This window comes from Pleurodeles waltl, chromosome 4_2 (genome assembly GCF_031143425.1).
Source record: "Pleurodeles waltl isolate 20211129_DDA chromosome 4_2, aPleWal1.hap1.20221129, whole genome shotgun sequence".
Lineage (NCBI taxonomy): Eukaryota > Metazoa > Chordata > Amphibia > Caudata > Salamandridae > Pleurodeles > Pleurodeles waltl.
Window position 1 is genome coordinate 942,552,532 of NC_090443.1, and position 17,045 is coordinate 942,569,576.

The window sequence follows — 17,045 nt, forward strand, 5'->3', positions numbered from 1 at the left end:
GTGTGACTTACCCTGACTAGAGTGAGGGCTTTTGCTTGGACAGGGGGTAACCTGACTGCCAACCAAAAACCCCATTTCTAACACTGAGGAAAATGTGCAATTCGTCTTTTATCCCATCACATGAGGTAGGAAACTCGGATAAGAGTAGTAACTGTGTGCCCGCTAATAGCCAGTGCCACAAACTGCGTTTGCACAACTGTTGAGGTAAATGTGCACCCGTAAACTGTAAACGTGAGAGTTCTATTGTCCCCTCAACCTGAAAAAGAACGCACCTCTGGCACAGAGAATATCATGATTTCTAATTCGTAATATTTGACGAATCTGTTGTAAAAATCTTGAAATACATCACAGACGAATATTTCTATCTAAATAGATTAAAATACATAAAATAAATAAATATTGCTCTACCGTTAAGGGCTTGAGATCAATCGCATAGAATAAATAACCGATAGGCACTGAAATGGAAATAGAAGATTTCCTGTACCGTCTAAAAATGTGGTTAGGTATAATGTGCTTTATTGATGAACTTAATGTCAGACTATACATATATATTAGTGTTTTTGTGAAACATTTAGTCACTCCGAGCAAAGGAAAACAATTGAGTTGTTACTATTTAGAAAAATCAGCACCTAGTCATTCTGAAGGCCTCACGCTTATCATGCCATTGTTAGAGAAACTTATGGAGACTGAATTACCTTACAAATGAATGAGCTGAGCAAGCCCTACAACTTGCCTCTTGTCTAGTTTCAATCCGAACTGAGAAATCCTGAAAAGAGAGTAACATAAAATATTCAACAGGAATAAAAATAAATACCTTGCAAGGAAGTGAATTCTTTATGCTGAATGGTATCCCGTAGAGAGGCCCCTTTTCTTTCTGTTGTTTAAGCTCCTGCAGCTGAAACTCGCACTCCTGTATAAAATCTGTGATGCAATTCACCTCTTTGTGCAACTCCAAGGCCTGGAATAGATGTAGACGAAGAGCATTCACGTTATCAGACTAAAATAAGCACAGTCTCAAGAAGTCAATTTTCACCCCTCCCTTTTGGTGCTCAATAGACAGCTCCTTTTAGTAAAAGGGCTTGATTACGAGTTTGGCGGTCCGACAAGCCGACCACCAAACTCCCTGGGAGGACGCCACAGTGAAACCGATGGTGTCCCCCCCCCAAGCGTACTACAGTGTTCCCACCGGGCTGACCGGCAGGAACATTGTATTACGCGTTCCCATTGGGCTGACTGGTGGGGACAGTGCTACGATATTTAACTCGGCTCCTTCAAGGGAGCTGAGGCCAATATCGTAGCACGCCAACTCCATCAGAATGCACATTGTCTGGGCATCCTGTGCACTATCTGGGCATGGTGGCCCCCAGCACTGGCTTTCCGCCAGCCTTTCCATGGCGGGATTCCCGCCATGAAAAGGTTGGTGGAAAACGTAGTTGTAATCAGCCAGGTGGCGCTGAATTCCGCACTGCCGGGGCTGAGTGCAGCTCACACTGCCATCAGCTTGTCAGGGACCATGTTCTTGGCAGGGACGGTGGTTCCCTGGTGGGTCCGCCCGCCAGGGATGTAATGTGGCAATCGGAACCGCCTGGAGTGAGATAGTCGGACAGTCACCACGAGTGTGGTGGTCCATGGACCACCACACTCGTAATCAGGCCTGAAGTCTGGCAGTGTTCATAGCTCTTACTAGAGTTTAAGCCACAGAGAAACCATAGATATTAGTAAGTTCCATACTCCAGTTCATATAGCATTCAATATTTTGTTTATATGTTTGTTTTAAAAAGTCAGTCTGTTGATAAATAAATGATTTAAGACTCAACGAAAAAAAGGCAATTCTACAGGTAAAAATAATCATGCACGAAAGAGATATCGAATCAACCTTGCTGGTTCTATTTTTAAGTACAATCTATAATAATTTCGTCATGCTCTAAGTTCAGAACATTCCCAAATATACTTTATGTGACATAATTTCCTGTTCATCTGAATGTTGTGTCAGGTATTAGAAGTTCACCAGAAGCCCACATCTTTATGGGCCGGCCATCTTTTTATTCGTATGGAGTTGTCCACTCTTCAAGGAGGACCATCAATTCATGTGGCACCAATGAAACCCTTACCAACATTGCCTCCTCAACTGAAGTGGTGGCTGTTGCCATCCTGTGTGCACCTTAGCCAGATACGCTCCTTTATCGCTCGATCTGCAAGGCTGCAACCTCAAATTAGTCCTGCCTAGAGCAGGAATCCACCTGACACTATTGAATAGCTACGCTTCTAACACAGTGCAGGGCTCATTCTTGCATGGCCTATCAACTGTAAGATGTGTGGGGACACATCATAGTTGGGTGTGATTTCAATTTACCTTGGGACCCAGAACGAGATAGAAAAGGGAACATATATCAACACACATGGGTTATGTCAGCGCACATCAAAAAGGAGATTATGGTCTTGAACTTATTGACCGCCTAGCAGCACCAATATCCAGACAAGAAAGATTATTCATATTTCTCATTCTATATATTCACACATAGACCATATCCTAATTACACAATCCTTGCTTCCTACTCTTGAATCCGCCACAAAGTCAAATCTATCAATATCCTATCATGCGTGCCTTGCTCTCACATGGAGGCATGACCATTGCTCCTGTAAGGGCTCACCCCCTAGTGCCTCAATCCCCAAATCCTGCCGGACCCAGTGAATAGACAAGCCATAAACACAGCCATAACAAACTATTCAATGCACAACCGTGAGCAGGCAATATCCTAGCACATGCTATGAAATGCTTTCAAAGCTACCTTAGAGGCCCCATCATTGCAATTGAGATAGACAGAGCAAGGGATGCGCACCTCATGTAACAAAAACTTACAACAGTGATGAAAGCTCTGCAATACACAGTAAAAAAAATCCCACTAAAATTAGGCAGCTAAAACTAGCCATGGTATGGGGCCAATTGAAGGCACAAAAGACCAACTGTACTGATTGATCCCGTCTGACTACTGGTCAACAATTCTATGACAAGGGAGATAAAGCAGGCAAACAGGCCACATTTCATTCCTTCTATCAAACCCTGGAAAAAAGGCGAGGTGAAAACCCACCAACATACAAATCCACCTTCAGGGCTGTGAATGGCCACCCGTAGATCCCCGCCATGGAGAAATCTTGGAAGCACCTATTGAACTTTAGAAACTTTGACAAGCACTAAAACTACCCCCTTTGGGGAAATCTCCAGGCCCAGATAATTTTACTCCAGAATACTACAAAATCTCCCTCCCTGCTGTGCAAGACCACCTACTCTCCCTATTCAACTCTTTCTCAAATGCCACTAGCCTTTTGCCCACAATGTGCGAGGCAGAGTTAACGCTTATTCCCAAACCTGGAAAAGACCACGCGCTCTGCGCATCATACGACCCCATAGCTCACTTAACTAAGGATGCAAAACTATATACCAAAATTTTAGCAATGTGACTGGAAACCTTCCTCTGAGGGTTGATCAACTCTGCCACGGTCAGCTTCATTCGCAATAGACAGGGAACGGACAATATCAGCCGGCTCATTCATCTGGTAGAAAAGGTACTGGCCATACAAGTTTCTTTGGATGCTGAAAAAGCATTTGCCCGGAAGAGTTGGGCTTCCTTAATCTTAACCAAAATACAGCTAGGCCCCAAAATGACAGGCAAAGTTATGGGGGCCTATACGACACCCGCTGTAGTCATAAGAGTTCATTGGCAATGCACTGCACGAATTTGACTCACCAGGGACATAAGCCAAGGCTGTTCTCTCTACCCACTCCTGTTTGCCCTGGTGGTTGAGCCCCTGGCCATTATAATCAAATAAACTCTAGCGATTAGGGCATACCTTTTGGGGTCACAAAGACACAATCGCCCTGTTTGCAGATGACATTCTTCCTAAATTAACTGACTCCATGGACTCTTTGCTTGCACTGATCTCCACGCTAACCAGATTAAACTTGCCTCCGGCCTCAAAATAATAAGGACAAATCACACATTCTTCACATTTCGATAGGCACACAGGACATAACACCCTTACACATGCGAGTGCCCTTCCAATGGGCTACTTCCTCAATTCAGCATGTGGGCCTTCACATCACTGCCCACTCGGCGGACTGGTCGAGGATTAACTGGGCGACCTGTTGGGAAAACTTTCTGAAAGATTTACAGAGATGGGGCGTCCACTATACCTTTCAAGGCTAGGAGGCATCAACATTTTTTTTCTCAAATTTTCTTTATTCAGTTTTTGCAAATAAAGTCGTACATACATCCGTGCAAAGTAGAACCATCTTGGTAAGAACGTCCTGGATCAGAGCAAAGAACAATCAAATAGGTCTGCAGCATAGTAGCGGTACCTCATACTCCAAGAGGGGGTGGTTGTCAAATATGGGTATTCAATTTCCACTGAAGTGGGGGGGGGGGTTAGGTGGCCAGGGGGGCGGAGGGGGAAGGGGGAAGGGAGAGATGGGAAAATGGGGGAAGTGACATACAGACACACACACATATCCCCTGACAGACCTGTGTCAGGCCGTCTGTTGGAGCATTTGGCAAGGGGGAGAAGGTTGACCATCCAGTCAACTCTAGACATGTTCAAATCTCATACCTCTTCAGCCACTGATGACCTCTGGCCCGCACTAAGAGGTGTGAGGGGTGGGTGGTAGTGCCGTGGGTCTGCTGGGAATCGACTCAGTCCTCAATTGCCACATGGATGCCATCTGCTGCAGCTCCTTCTGAGTTCTGGGCAGATTCATCAACCACCGCCTTACTGTCTTGTCCCAGAAGGTCTACCATTGTGCCCCAGATCTCTAGATCCCTCTCCATGTTATCATCTGAGCGAACCATCCAGAACTGACACTTCTTTGCCACCACCCACTCCAGTAAATCAGCACTCTATTTACTCCCTGTCGTGGTGCTGGGCTTGCCCAATTAATACCGATACAGCTTCTGGCAAGAACTAGTTCCAACTGGGGAAATTGGTACCTCATCTTGCTACCTTTTTTAGGGAGTGGCAACAGTCCTAGTAGGCAGTGTTGCACTGTTAGTTCAGCTTTTCCACGTACGTTACCCTCTGCCCTCCCGTAACATTTCCTCCCAAAAACATCTCACTACCTGTCATGTCCATATGACATGTTCAAAGTCGACGGGGGACAACCTGCACCTCCCACACCCAGCATAGTGTTTTAGATAAACCCTATGCAGGTGCTGTGGAGTCAGTTACACTCTATGCAAGCAGTAAAATTGTGTCAACTGAAATTCGGCATTGCTAGCCACTTCCTGCACCTGCACCCGGGCACATCCCCAATAGTCCTCCAAAAGGGGGAATTTCTGGTCCCCGTACCAGTTATCAAGCACAGGTGTTATATCTGTCTCTGTATCACTTTTTAGGGCAGCATATAACCTGGAGGTGATACCCCTGGTGGACCCAGGTCCAACATCATTTCAGGACATCTGATTCACTAGGTCCGTCTCGAACGTTTTTTCACAGTTCCCTGACCATACGAGCCACCCTTGCGTATTGCAAAAATTGCCCCGGGCCGATGCCGAAGTTTGCCCCTGCCTCTTCAATTGTCATGAAAGTGTTGTTCAAAAACAGATCTCCTGCTCTCTGACATCCCACTTCTATGCAGCGTGAAACATCCATGGAGTTCCATATGCGCGTAAACAGATGTAACCACCAAATAGGGAGAAGCCTATTGAAGGGCGCCCATCTCAAAACGTGGGTAAATGCCTTCTCCCACGCTTGTGTGACCTGTGAAACTATAAAGAGGGTACCCACTGGCAATCTGCGGCCTTGCATAAGTAACTTGGGGAGGTCATCTGCAGCAGCCAATCTCGCCAGTACCATCTTTTCCCAATTGGGGTGGTTTTTGCACCACAAAGCTGCATATTGGAGCAGACCGGCCAAGCAGTATAACTTAAGGTCAGGGAGGCCCAGTCCACCCTCGGCCAGGTCTGGCTTCAGGACCCCCAGGCGGACCCTGCTTCACTTCCTGGCCCACAAGCCTCCATAATAAGGAGTTCAGCAGGAGGTAGAAAGAGTTCTGCATAACGTAAAGGCATCCGGGCAGCAGGACCATCTTGTTTAATCCCTCCCTGCCCATAACGAGCAGCAGCGTTTTCCGGAACTGTGTACAGGCTGTGAGATCGTCCATTACTTTCCCCATGTTTAACCTGTATTGTTGGTGTGGGTCATATATTATTGCATGAATTATCGCATCCCCAGATATCCAAACTTCTGTGTCTTCCACTTCAATCCCACCATAGGGAGATCAGCATAGGCATTATCAATTAATGGTGCGTGGGTAAATGCACTGTTTTGTGAGGGTTGACATGTAAATCAGCCCTCCCTGAGTCCAGACACCCTTCCAAAGTCTTCCATAAGCCACAGGAGGTAGGGCATCAAGCGATCCGGATGGATTACATAAAGCAGGGTGTCATCTGCGTACATTGACATACAATATGTGCATGTCACCCAACCGCACACCCCAATTGTTAAGTTCTGCCCTTAGATGTATCGCCTATGGCTCCATGGCAAGCTAAAAGAGTAGTGAGGGCAGCGGGCACACCTGCCTAATCCCTCTCTCCACATGGAATGTGTCAGACAACACCTGTCCAGTGAGAACCCTCGCCCTGGGCTCCTTATATAAAAGATGCGTCCATGATAGAAATCCTGAGTCCAGTCAGATCCGCCACAGTACTTCCCATAGGTATTCCCAGGAAAGGGTGTCAAATGCCTTCTCAATATCCAAGGCTGCCAACACAACCCTTACCGCCATGTCCAGGGTTAAATGCTGCACATGGGAAAGTCTATGCTGGTTCATGTTGGTGCCTCTCCGTGAGAAGAAAGAGGGGGTCGGGTTACCAATTGAGACCAAGGCCCTGTCAATGATGCATGGTTTAATTGACATGTTCACTCTCGGTGGGACAGAATCGCAGTTCACAATGTACAGTACCTTAAGTGCTGTGCACCCACTGCGGGGTCCATCTTCTCGGTGCACCCATCCAGTCAACTTCATTGCCAGGGGCAGAGCACATACCACAGTACACCTTGCTAGACCAGGTCACGTTCTGTTCCTGGGATGTCCTCTGCCAGATCCGACATAGCTCTAGAGGAGGCAGCAGAGGTGACCAATTCTACCATTCACCCAGCTGCCTCCCTCACATTGCTGCAGCTCCAGGTCCAGGTCCTGACGCACCACCATCCTTGCTGTGGAGTCAAATTGTTGCCTTTGTCTGCTTTTCCACCTTAACACTGGTATTTTCCTCCTGCACTGTCCGGTCTCTGCGGAGGCGCATCCCGGTCCCAGTGTAGGGAATTGGTTGCTTCCTCAAACTCCTAACCAGTCCCAGGCACCTTCTGGCGCTGTGAAAAATTGTGAACGTCACTTATGTAGCACTTTCAGTTTAGCCAGGTAAAGCAGCATGTAAGTGAGTCCCATTGCTTAATCACTCTAAAGGACTGTCTGCAGTTAAACTGCTGTTGTGTAATCTGGGAAGCTGCATATAGTATGGTTCTCAAAGGATGGATCTCCCCTCCAGTGCACCTCCTGTAGAATGGCATCCTGGTCCTTATAGTTTTGGATGTTTGCTATGATGGTTCTTGGGGGACCTCCCAACAGCAGGGTCAACGACCTGTGTGCCCTTTCCAACACATTTAGCTGCAACAGCCTAGAGTTTGGCAGCACAGCTCTGATCCAGTTCTCCAGGAATGTCTCTGGGGCGCCCCCGCCTCTTCAGGGAACCCTACAAACCTTAGATTGTATCTGCAGGACTGCCCCTCCTCATCTTCTTCTCTGGCCTCCACTTTTTGTGAACAGCCTAGCAACTGCTGCTTTCAGTACAGATATTTCCTCTTGCATTTTGGACACCTGCTGTTCTGTTTCAACTAATAGTTTTGCCACCTTACCAGATCTGTTCTCAGTAGGTTGAAACCAGTGCTTTCGCTTCGATCTTCACCTGTGCCACTGAGTTTGATGCCTCAATAGCTGCTAAGATCAGAGCCACGCTGGTTCCTACGGGTCCAGCTGTTTATCAGTTCCAACTGTTGATGGGCCTTCACCAGTTCCTGGGGTTGTGAATTGGTCAATTTGTGTTTCCACTGGGTGCTCTGTCCTTGCCCATGGTGCCTAATGGGCCATAGCAAAGCATTTGCTGGGTATGTACTTATCAGGTACAGATATCTGAGTCCTCCCCTCAGCAAAGCTGCCGGGTCCTTCCATCGCTGCCATCTGCTGCACTACCCACCGGGGCCATCCTGCCACAAGTTGGTGGTGTTAACTTCCTCGTGGTGCTCCAGCAGGCGGCACCCCCCCCATGTCCACAGGAGGGGGATAGACACATCCAGGTACAATCGAGTCAGCGAGCAGTATGTCTATGTGGCTCTCAAGTAGGACCTGTGATTACTGGGCAGCGTCCAGGAACCCCCAGCTGGCCATGGGGAACCTGTGTGTCGGTCGTGATGGGCTGACAGTTGGGGCCCAATGGTCAATCTCACATGTGCTCCCTGTGCCGCCTCACCCCCTGCAACTGTTCAGCGACTGGGCAGCAAGGGGGCGGCAGGCAGGGCAGTCCACTTATGCCTCTTCCCAGGCACAGCCCCTGCTTCATCTGGAGCTTGAAAGACCTGTCCCTATGGGGTCCGCATATGTCTGCGGAGTGGTTTCTGACAACTCTGATGCCTTCTGTTGTTTTTGCAAAGAGGGGGGCACCACTGAGCTCCCCACAGCAATTGTCCACTTAGTGCGGTCTCGATTAGGCACTGTCTGCTAGTACCCCCAAGCTTACCACTGCCTGCTGGGCCTGGCACAAAACACCTCACACCACAGCCACCTCCGTGGGTCAGATCATGGCCGACTTCCTGTAGGCCCGCCTCCTCTTGCGGCCAGGCATCAACCCGACCCAGTCATGTCATCTTGCTGTGCAGGCCTCCAGAAGCTTCGCACCTGCTGTGGGCACACTCCAATCCGCTATGACTATTCCAACTTGGCCAGGGGGTCAGAGCAGTATGCCCACCATGCATCTCTCTTCAGGGGTCCCGGGTGCACAGGGACCTCTCCCTCTTGGCTGGGCTGGCTGGGCTCTCATGCCCTGGAACACGTGCCTTTCAGTGTCTCCAGGCACCGGTTTTGATCTGTGCACTCCGGAAAGCAAGGGGGCCTAGGCACAAAACAGTGACCCCCCTCCCTGCATGCTCCTGAATTGCTGCAGGAGCATTCTGCACAGGGGGGGAATGGGGAGAAAGCCCCTTCTTCAGCAGCGTGACTCACTGTTCAGCCATTGTGTCCAGGCTGAAGTTGCAGCCCCCAGTGCTATCCTGGCTGCATTTGGCCATAGGGCGTAAGCCTCATCCAGGCCTCCGCTCCTGTGGTCGGGCTAGTGATGCACTTCTCCCCAGCGAAGTTTCCCCGATCTATGGATGAGCACTAGGGGCAATGATGCAAAAACTGCATTGCATGTGCCCCACAACTGGGAAGGAGTCACAGGGTCTGCCAGACCGGCTTGATAAAGATTTTTGAAGTCGGGCCAGGAGCTGATGCTCAGCACTGCGGATAGGCCATCTTGTCGGCCACTCCCCATGGGCATCAATATCTTTCAGATAAACATCCTCCACAGACTTCTTTATCTTTTTCAGACCAACCCTATGTCGAACCCTGCAATGGACATCACCCAACTCAATTCCAACATATGTACATTCATATGGAACGGGAAACAATCCAGCATATCAAGCAAGCTCCTGATGCTCTGTCGCTTGAATGAGAATTTACCTTAAAAAACAAGAGGCATCTGCAACAACAGGAACGGTTCATTTAATTAAACATTATGGCCTTGAGAGCAGTTACAGAACCGGGGTCTGAGGAATGATACTCAACATTCATTGGATTGAATCAGGTTTTTATACATTCTCTGAGTACAATAAAACAATAAGAAACATTCCTTTCTTGGTAAAAACGCACACCGTTGTCATGGAGTCACAAATATAGTTTCAAGATCGTAAATGAAGGTGGGCCCAGACCTGGAGTGCACACAATGTGGGCCAGCGAGTACGTGTCCAGATGTCTGGCCTCAGGGGCACGTGGTCACTGCAAGTGCAGTGAGCTGTGTCCTGATTGGTTAAGTGTCCACAGCTACATGCAGCATCTATGTTTATGGTATTTTGTGAACACATGCATCCCTCTGGCCATTTGTGTTTCAGTGGGGTAAATCTCCGGAGACCACTGCGGTGTTGCTGTGCCTATCTGTGGGATCTGATCTAAGTTTTCCTGTTTGAGTGTTTGTCTGCCGGCTAAGTGTTACCCCACCTGTGACCTGTCAGTTATTAACCTGCTAAGGAAACTGAACTAAGAAGTGAGAAGTAAAGACGCCATCGTCTACATTTTCCCCAGGTTGCAAGCTTTTATACTTCCTGAAACCCTCTGTTGAACATTCTCTTACTAAAGTGCCATAGATCTTATGGCACTGTCTCTCAAACTGGCGAAGCTGAGCTTTTCAGCTTTCATTTCATGATTGAGCTCCATGGAGTGCGTTTAGAGTAAGGCCGCGTCATTTGAGAACGTTCTAGGGCATGTACATCATGGGCGTCTATGTCAAGTTAAAAAAAAGAAAAATAGAAGTCTGTTCAACAAAGGGATTGGAGAACTGGGCATGTTTTGCAGAGAGTATTAGCCATTTCCTGGAGATTCACCCTGCTTCAGTTGCAGAAGGTACTTAGGCAGGCATTACTATCTGCAGTGCCGGTCCTCAGAAATGCTTCAAATTGGTTATATGAGATACCAAGGCTGCATATTAATTTAAAGAAATTGTCAGTAAAGTTGGGCATGCAGTATGGTGTCCTACATATGACCATGCACACTAGACAGCAAGAGGGTCTCCTCCAAACATCCATTTAGTGGGATCCCCTTTGAGATGGCAGGGGTGGGCATTGTCACCCTCTTTACCCTAATACAGCCTGGAGTTGTTGGACCATGCCATCCGGTACACTAAGGCCATGCCCACTACGAGCAGTGACTGTGCCTCTGGTGGCTAGGGCACTGATGGGAATATTTATCTTAGTGGGATTTCCTAAGCAGGAAACAAGTTTCATGTCAGCATACATGAAGTCCATGTGGGGTGAGTACGGGGTTCCCTACAGGTTCTTCATGCCCTATCATCCCCAGACCAATGGGCTTATGAAAGTTTTAAGAAGACCCTAAAAGGCTTGATTACAGGCCTATTTGAGCTGTTACGATAAAAGTGGGATCCCATGCCTGCTGTCTGCCTTCAGAGATGTCCTGCAGAAGAGAGTGGGTTTTAGCCCCTTTTAACTTCTCTTTGGCCGCCACATGAGAGGACCTCTGAGTCAGGTAAAGGAGGGGTCGGATAAAATCCCCAGGAAACCTTCACAGGACGTTGTGGACTATATATATTAGGGCATATGGTCCAAGATGAGGCAATACATAAAAAATGCCAACCAGAATTTTGAGGCCAGCCAGAAAATGATTTAGCAGCGGTACAACCAGAAGGACAATCTGGGAGAGTATTAACCTGGCCAATAAGTGTGAGTAATGGAGCCCTAGCAGCCCCGGGCCCTCCAGGACTGGCAGACTGGGCCCTCCGAAGTCAAGGAGGAAAAGAGTGAGGTCACCTACCTCATGGGCCTTCAGACTCCCAGAAACCCTTTGAGGGCCCTACATGTAAACTGTCTCAAGCTCCACTTTGAGAGGCCCAAGATAACTATGCACACAGTGATAGATTATGGAGAAGAGGAGGAAAGTGAACCACTCCCAGATCTCCTGTCATGCAAGATGTCTCATTGGAAGGAGCAGTCCTCTCTCAAACTCTGACAGAAGAGCAAGAGAGGTGGTGACACCAGTTACTGGGACATTTTGCCTCTCTGTTCTTACTGACCTTACAGCTCATCAACTGGTTTGCCCATGAAATAGTCACAGGGCCAGGATGTCAGTTAAAAATAGCATGTACGTGCTCTCAGGCAAGGTGAGAGGTAGAATAAAAAATGAGGGGCCAGATGTAGGAAGCCGTTTGCATGGCCTAACGCGATGCTCATTCACAAAGTGCGAGTCGGTACTGACTCGCAATTTGTGAATGCGACTCGCAAATAGGAAGGGGTGTTCCCTTCCTATTTGCGACTCCCATCGTAATTCAGAATTGCTTTGTGACGCGAATGTCACACTGGTGGTAACTCATTCGCAAAAGGGAAGGGGTCCCCATGGGACCCCTTCCCCTTTGTGAATGTCGCCAAAAATATTTTTTCAGAGCAGGCAGTGGTCCTATGGACCACTGCCTACTCTGAAAAAACTAAACCAAATGGTTTCGGTATTTTTTTCATTTTGCAACTCGTTTTCCTTTAAGGAAAACGGGCTGCAAAATGAAAAAAAAAAACTGCTTTATTTAAAAAGCAGTCACAGACATGGAGGTCTGCTGACTTCAACAGGCCACCATCCCTGTGAGTGCAGGGACTCGATATGGGGTTGCAAAATGCCACCCACCTCATGAATATTGATGAGGTGGGTCTTTGCGACCCCATAGCGAGTCGCAGACGGTGTCTGAGACACCGTTCTGCATCCGAGATTGCAACTCGGAAATTGCGAGTCGGACAGACTCGCAATTTCCAAGTCGCAATCTCGGAGTTTGCTACATGTGGCCCGAGGTGTCTAAAATGCTCCGTCCTCCAGTAGTTCCTTGCCCAGTCTCATGGACTTGGTACCAAAGGCTGTTCTACCGGGTAGCCCCTCCGCACTGTACTGTGCTAAATACAGGATACTCAAAGTCAAAGTCACCAAGACTGATACACACCTCATACCCAGGGCACATGAGCTCAGGGGCTGCCAAGTTCCTCAGTACCTTTGACTTGTCAGGGTACGGGCAGACTGCCGTAAGTAGGGTGCAAAGGAGGGATCAGCATCCTTTACCTCAGAGAGGCATTTCTACTTCCTGTTCATGCCCTTTGGATTGAAAAATGACTCTGCCACCTTCTAGAGGATGGGCTTTCAGTTCCTGGCTGGGAAGAGGGAGTGCAGTTCTGTCTACTTGGATGACATTGCAGTCTTCTTCTATAGCTGGAAAGATCACCTGGTACACCTCCACAAATTGCATCAGGTCTGCAACAGGCGAACCTGACTTTTAAGTGCCAGACAGGGCAGGGCCCTGAGGTGTGCCTGGGTCACCAAGTTGGCGGAGGACACATAAAGCTCTCCAACCCAAAATCCAGTCCATCATAGCCTGGGAGCCTTCCAAGACCCAGATCACAGGCTACTACCATAGGTTTGTGAAGGGCTATAGGAGTGTAGTCGTACCCCTGACATAACTCACTACAAAGAAACAACCTAGAATGTTGATATGGACATAGGCTTCACAAAAGGCGATGATACCCTGAAGGAGGCACTTTGTACTATGCCTGTCCTCAAGGCATTAAAAATCAGCAAGGAATTTGTGGTTCAAACAGATGAGTAAGAGCACTAGGCCACTTCTTTCACAGCTAAGTGAGCAGGACCTGGACCAACATGTAGCACTCAGCAGCAAACATCGACTACCCCGGAAGAAAAAGTGAGGTGCTGTTGAAAGGGAAGAATTTGCTATGGTATGGTCTCTGAAGAAATAGAGATCACACTTGTTTGGTACTCAGACCTCTCACATGGCTCATGCACACATGAGGAAGGAATCCAAAACTGTTGACATGGTCAGTCTCTCAACAGGGTTTGGTCTTCACAGTGGAATATGGTCCTGGGAGTGACCATGCCAATGAAGATGGTCCTTCCAGATTTATCCACCTTAACAATTAGAACTCCCATGGCATCTCCCGACATTCTGCTTAGGGGTGAGGGACCCAAGTAGGAAATTACCATCTTTTGTGTTATATTCCTCCCAAGTTATGTCCTATTTATTGTACTGGCAGTAGAACTCTGTGCAATTTATCATTGCTAAACCGGAGTGAAGTGATCATGTTCCCACTTTAAAAATGTCAGAAGTGGCTTAATACTGACTCGTAAAATTAACTTGCCTACAACTTCCTAGCATATGGTGCAAAAAGTACACCTAGTGCGTAGACGTTAAATGCCAAAGGTGGACTCCAGCACCCCTTGTGCCATCTCCTACAGTAGCACTGCAAACAGGACTCAAGGCATGCTCTGTATAGCCCCGCTGATACAGTGAAAACCTGCAGTGCGACCTGCCACAAGAACAATTTTTGACAGGAGCACGCCTTCTTTTTTAATATTAGTAAGAAACCCCATGTATGCCTTGCAGCACACAAGGCAGTGTGCGTGTTTTTTAAAAGTGGGATAGAAAGATGATTAGATAGATAGATAGATAGATAGATAGATAGATAGATAGATAGATAGATAGATAGATAGACAGATAGACAGACAGATAGACAGACAGATAGATAGATAGATAGATAGATAGATAGATAGATAGATAGATAGATAGATAGATAGATAGATAGATAGATAGATAGAAGATTAATATTACCAAGTCCCAACAGTGACAAAGGCTCAATAGCTATTTTCACTGTGGTAGGCCTGACTGTCCTATGGAGACAATCAGAGTACAGACTAAAAAACTAATATTGTATCTCAGGAATGGGACCATGTAGAAATATCATTACACAACTATTGGTAATAGTTATTAAAATATAGTTTAGTGATGAAGATAGACTTAAATACATTTTAAGAAAAAGTAACTTTTAAAAAGTTACCTTTTGTCTGCCTAAAGTGCCTGAAGGATAATTTTAATTAATTCTCCAGTAATTCCCAGGGTGTGCGTAGCCTAGGAAGAGGTGTGAAATTCCTCCAAGGAGCACACATTAGACTGATCCTGAATGGGAAGAAATGATTCCTCTGAGCTCAAAAGAATATGTAAGATTTGGGCTGTGGTCATTCTGTTTACACCATAGTGTCAGGTCCTGCCTGACAGGTCTGTTCAGCCACCAGTAAAGCTTTGGCACAATTGAAAGGGAGAAAACGGGATGCCAGGACAATTCTTGTGTATCCCCTGCTTTTGTGCCACTAGATTTCTGTCCTTGGGTTTGTTGTGAGTACAGTTCCTGCTTCAAACTGGATTTTAGTTCTAGATGGGGGAGGACACTAGTAATGACCATAATGCACTCCCCTACTAGGCTAAGCTTTAATGTGGCACCCCCCAGGCACCTGCACAGAACACATTTCTTGACTTATGGATAAACAGAAGAGGATTGGCCTTGCTGTCTCTGACCTGAGAGGAGCCCTGAGGGAGTCGACCTTGTCACATATACCCAGCACAAAGAGGTGGATTTTAAGGGTCAGTTGGCTGACATCCTGTGTACCTGCACGGACACAACAAGCTGCAAGAGGCCTCTTCCCTGAAGTGCCCAGTTGATCAGTTGCAACTGGGCTTGGACTGGACCCTGCAGGTGGCCCCTGGTGGAGTGAGTTCTGGCCTTTAAGGGCTGTTCCATAGCACTTGGGAGCCTAAGAAGTGCCCCAATGGAGCTTCCCCGGAAACCCTGAGAAGTTGGGATCCAAAGACAGAAGGTAAACTCTTTAACTGGGACGAACCTGATCGGTGTATCTGACTTGCACTCCATCGCAGTCAGCATGACATCACATTTAGGCCTCAGTCTACTGTGATGATAGACTTTCATTGGCATTTTGTACATTTTGGTGATATATAAAAAAGGCATATCTCCTGTTGCTCTTATTGGATTTGTGACCTTTTGGCTTGTTATATTTTGTTCTATTTTTCTAATTTGGTTTGAGATTTTTTTTGCATGGTGTTTTTGACTTCATTGCTGTTTTAGTGCTGTATGAATACCTTAGATATTGGCCTAAGTTATATCTGTGCTGTTTGATCTGTCTAATGGGTACTAGGAGGTTCAGCGCAGGTTAATATAATGACTTTAAGGGCTCACCCTGACAAGAGATATGCTTATTCCTTGAGGTGGGTAGTCACATTTTTACCATATTGTGCCAGAGCTGGCAACGACTCCACACATATGTTATGGGTGACAGGTCAAAGCCATGATGGAAAAATGGGCACGTTTCATTTGGTTTTCTCTGCATACCCCAGTTTTTAAATACATCGGACATTTATTGATTACTTTATAACAGGAGTTCACAAAGAGTCAAGGACGGAAAAAGCAACACAAAAACAAATCTATAAATTCATAAATGAACGAATGCATGCTCACCTTCAGGTTTCAGCAAAGTCTTGTTATTGAATGGAAATATAAGATTTAGGACTGAAAAGCTCGTTTTTCAGTTAAAAATGTCAAAACAGCTTAAGAAACAGGATACCTTAATTGAAGTTGCCATATTTCTTTCCTCACCTTTCCCATGTAAGTATAGAGGACGATCTCTGGGGAGAGGGATCCGCGCTGAAGGCTATCAGCCAGGTCCACCATGGACATTGAAAGGATGGTTCCAGGGTCCACTTTAGGATTCTGAAAGAAACATGGGTGCAAACAGAGTTATCCTTCCTCCTAAAGCAGCAACAAATCACAGCAGCTCACAGGACAACCCTTCTTACAAGCACATGGTGTGGCAATATCCTCAGTCACCAATGTCTATCACATATTTATTTTGATAAATAAAGTCAGCCCTGCCAAGTGTCACTCTTCAAGGGTTTAAGTAACACAAATGTGTTAATTTTTCCACATCACTACACTCCCCTGAATTGTCAGGCATACAAAGGTGCTTTCTCAGACGTCAGCCTACTCTCTTATCTGTCAATCAGGCCAGCGGCCAGCTGCAAAAGTTTAATTTGTTTGTACTAAATCCCTATCAGCATTCAGCTGCTGCCAGTGCCACAGCTTGAGGCATGGGAACCAGATTACAGAGTATCTCATTTCGTGGCTGTCCTGTCTCCTACCATCTGCTGTGTGTTCTACTATCCGAGTAGATGATCGCGTGTAGTGCCCAAAGCTGCACAGTTAGTATTTGGACGGTCATTCTCCAGTTTAAGCCGATCACCTGCTCATTGTCTGTGTGGTATAACCACATTTGCACAAGGGCCCCCTTTTGGAACCTTGAATGAAACCCAACAACACCAAGTACCAATTCCCTGAGCTGCAGT

General features: G+C 46.9%; 1 protein-coding gene across 2 annotated transcripts in view; it reads right to left on the reverse strand.

The window, feature by feature from the left end:
- LOC138293502 (vitamin D3 hydroxylase-associated protein-like) overlaps positions 1-17,045 on the reverse strand; it is a 731,360-nt gene that overhangs the window by 488,246 nt on the left and 226,069 nt on the right. For both annotated transcript variants that reach the window (XM_069232741.1, XM_069232740.1), the window contains exons 2-3: positions 16,300-16,413; positions 815-958 (exon numbers count right to left, since the gene is read on the reverse strand). In XM_069232741.1, the coding sequence (XP_069088842.1) occupies positions 815-958; positions 16,300-16,413 (258 nt within the window). The remainder of the gene's footprint in view (positions 1-814; positions 959-16,299; positions 16,414-17,045) is intronic.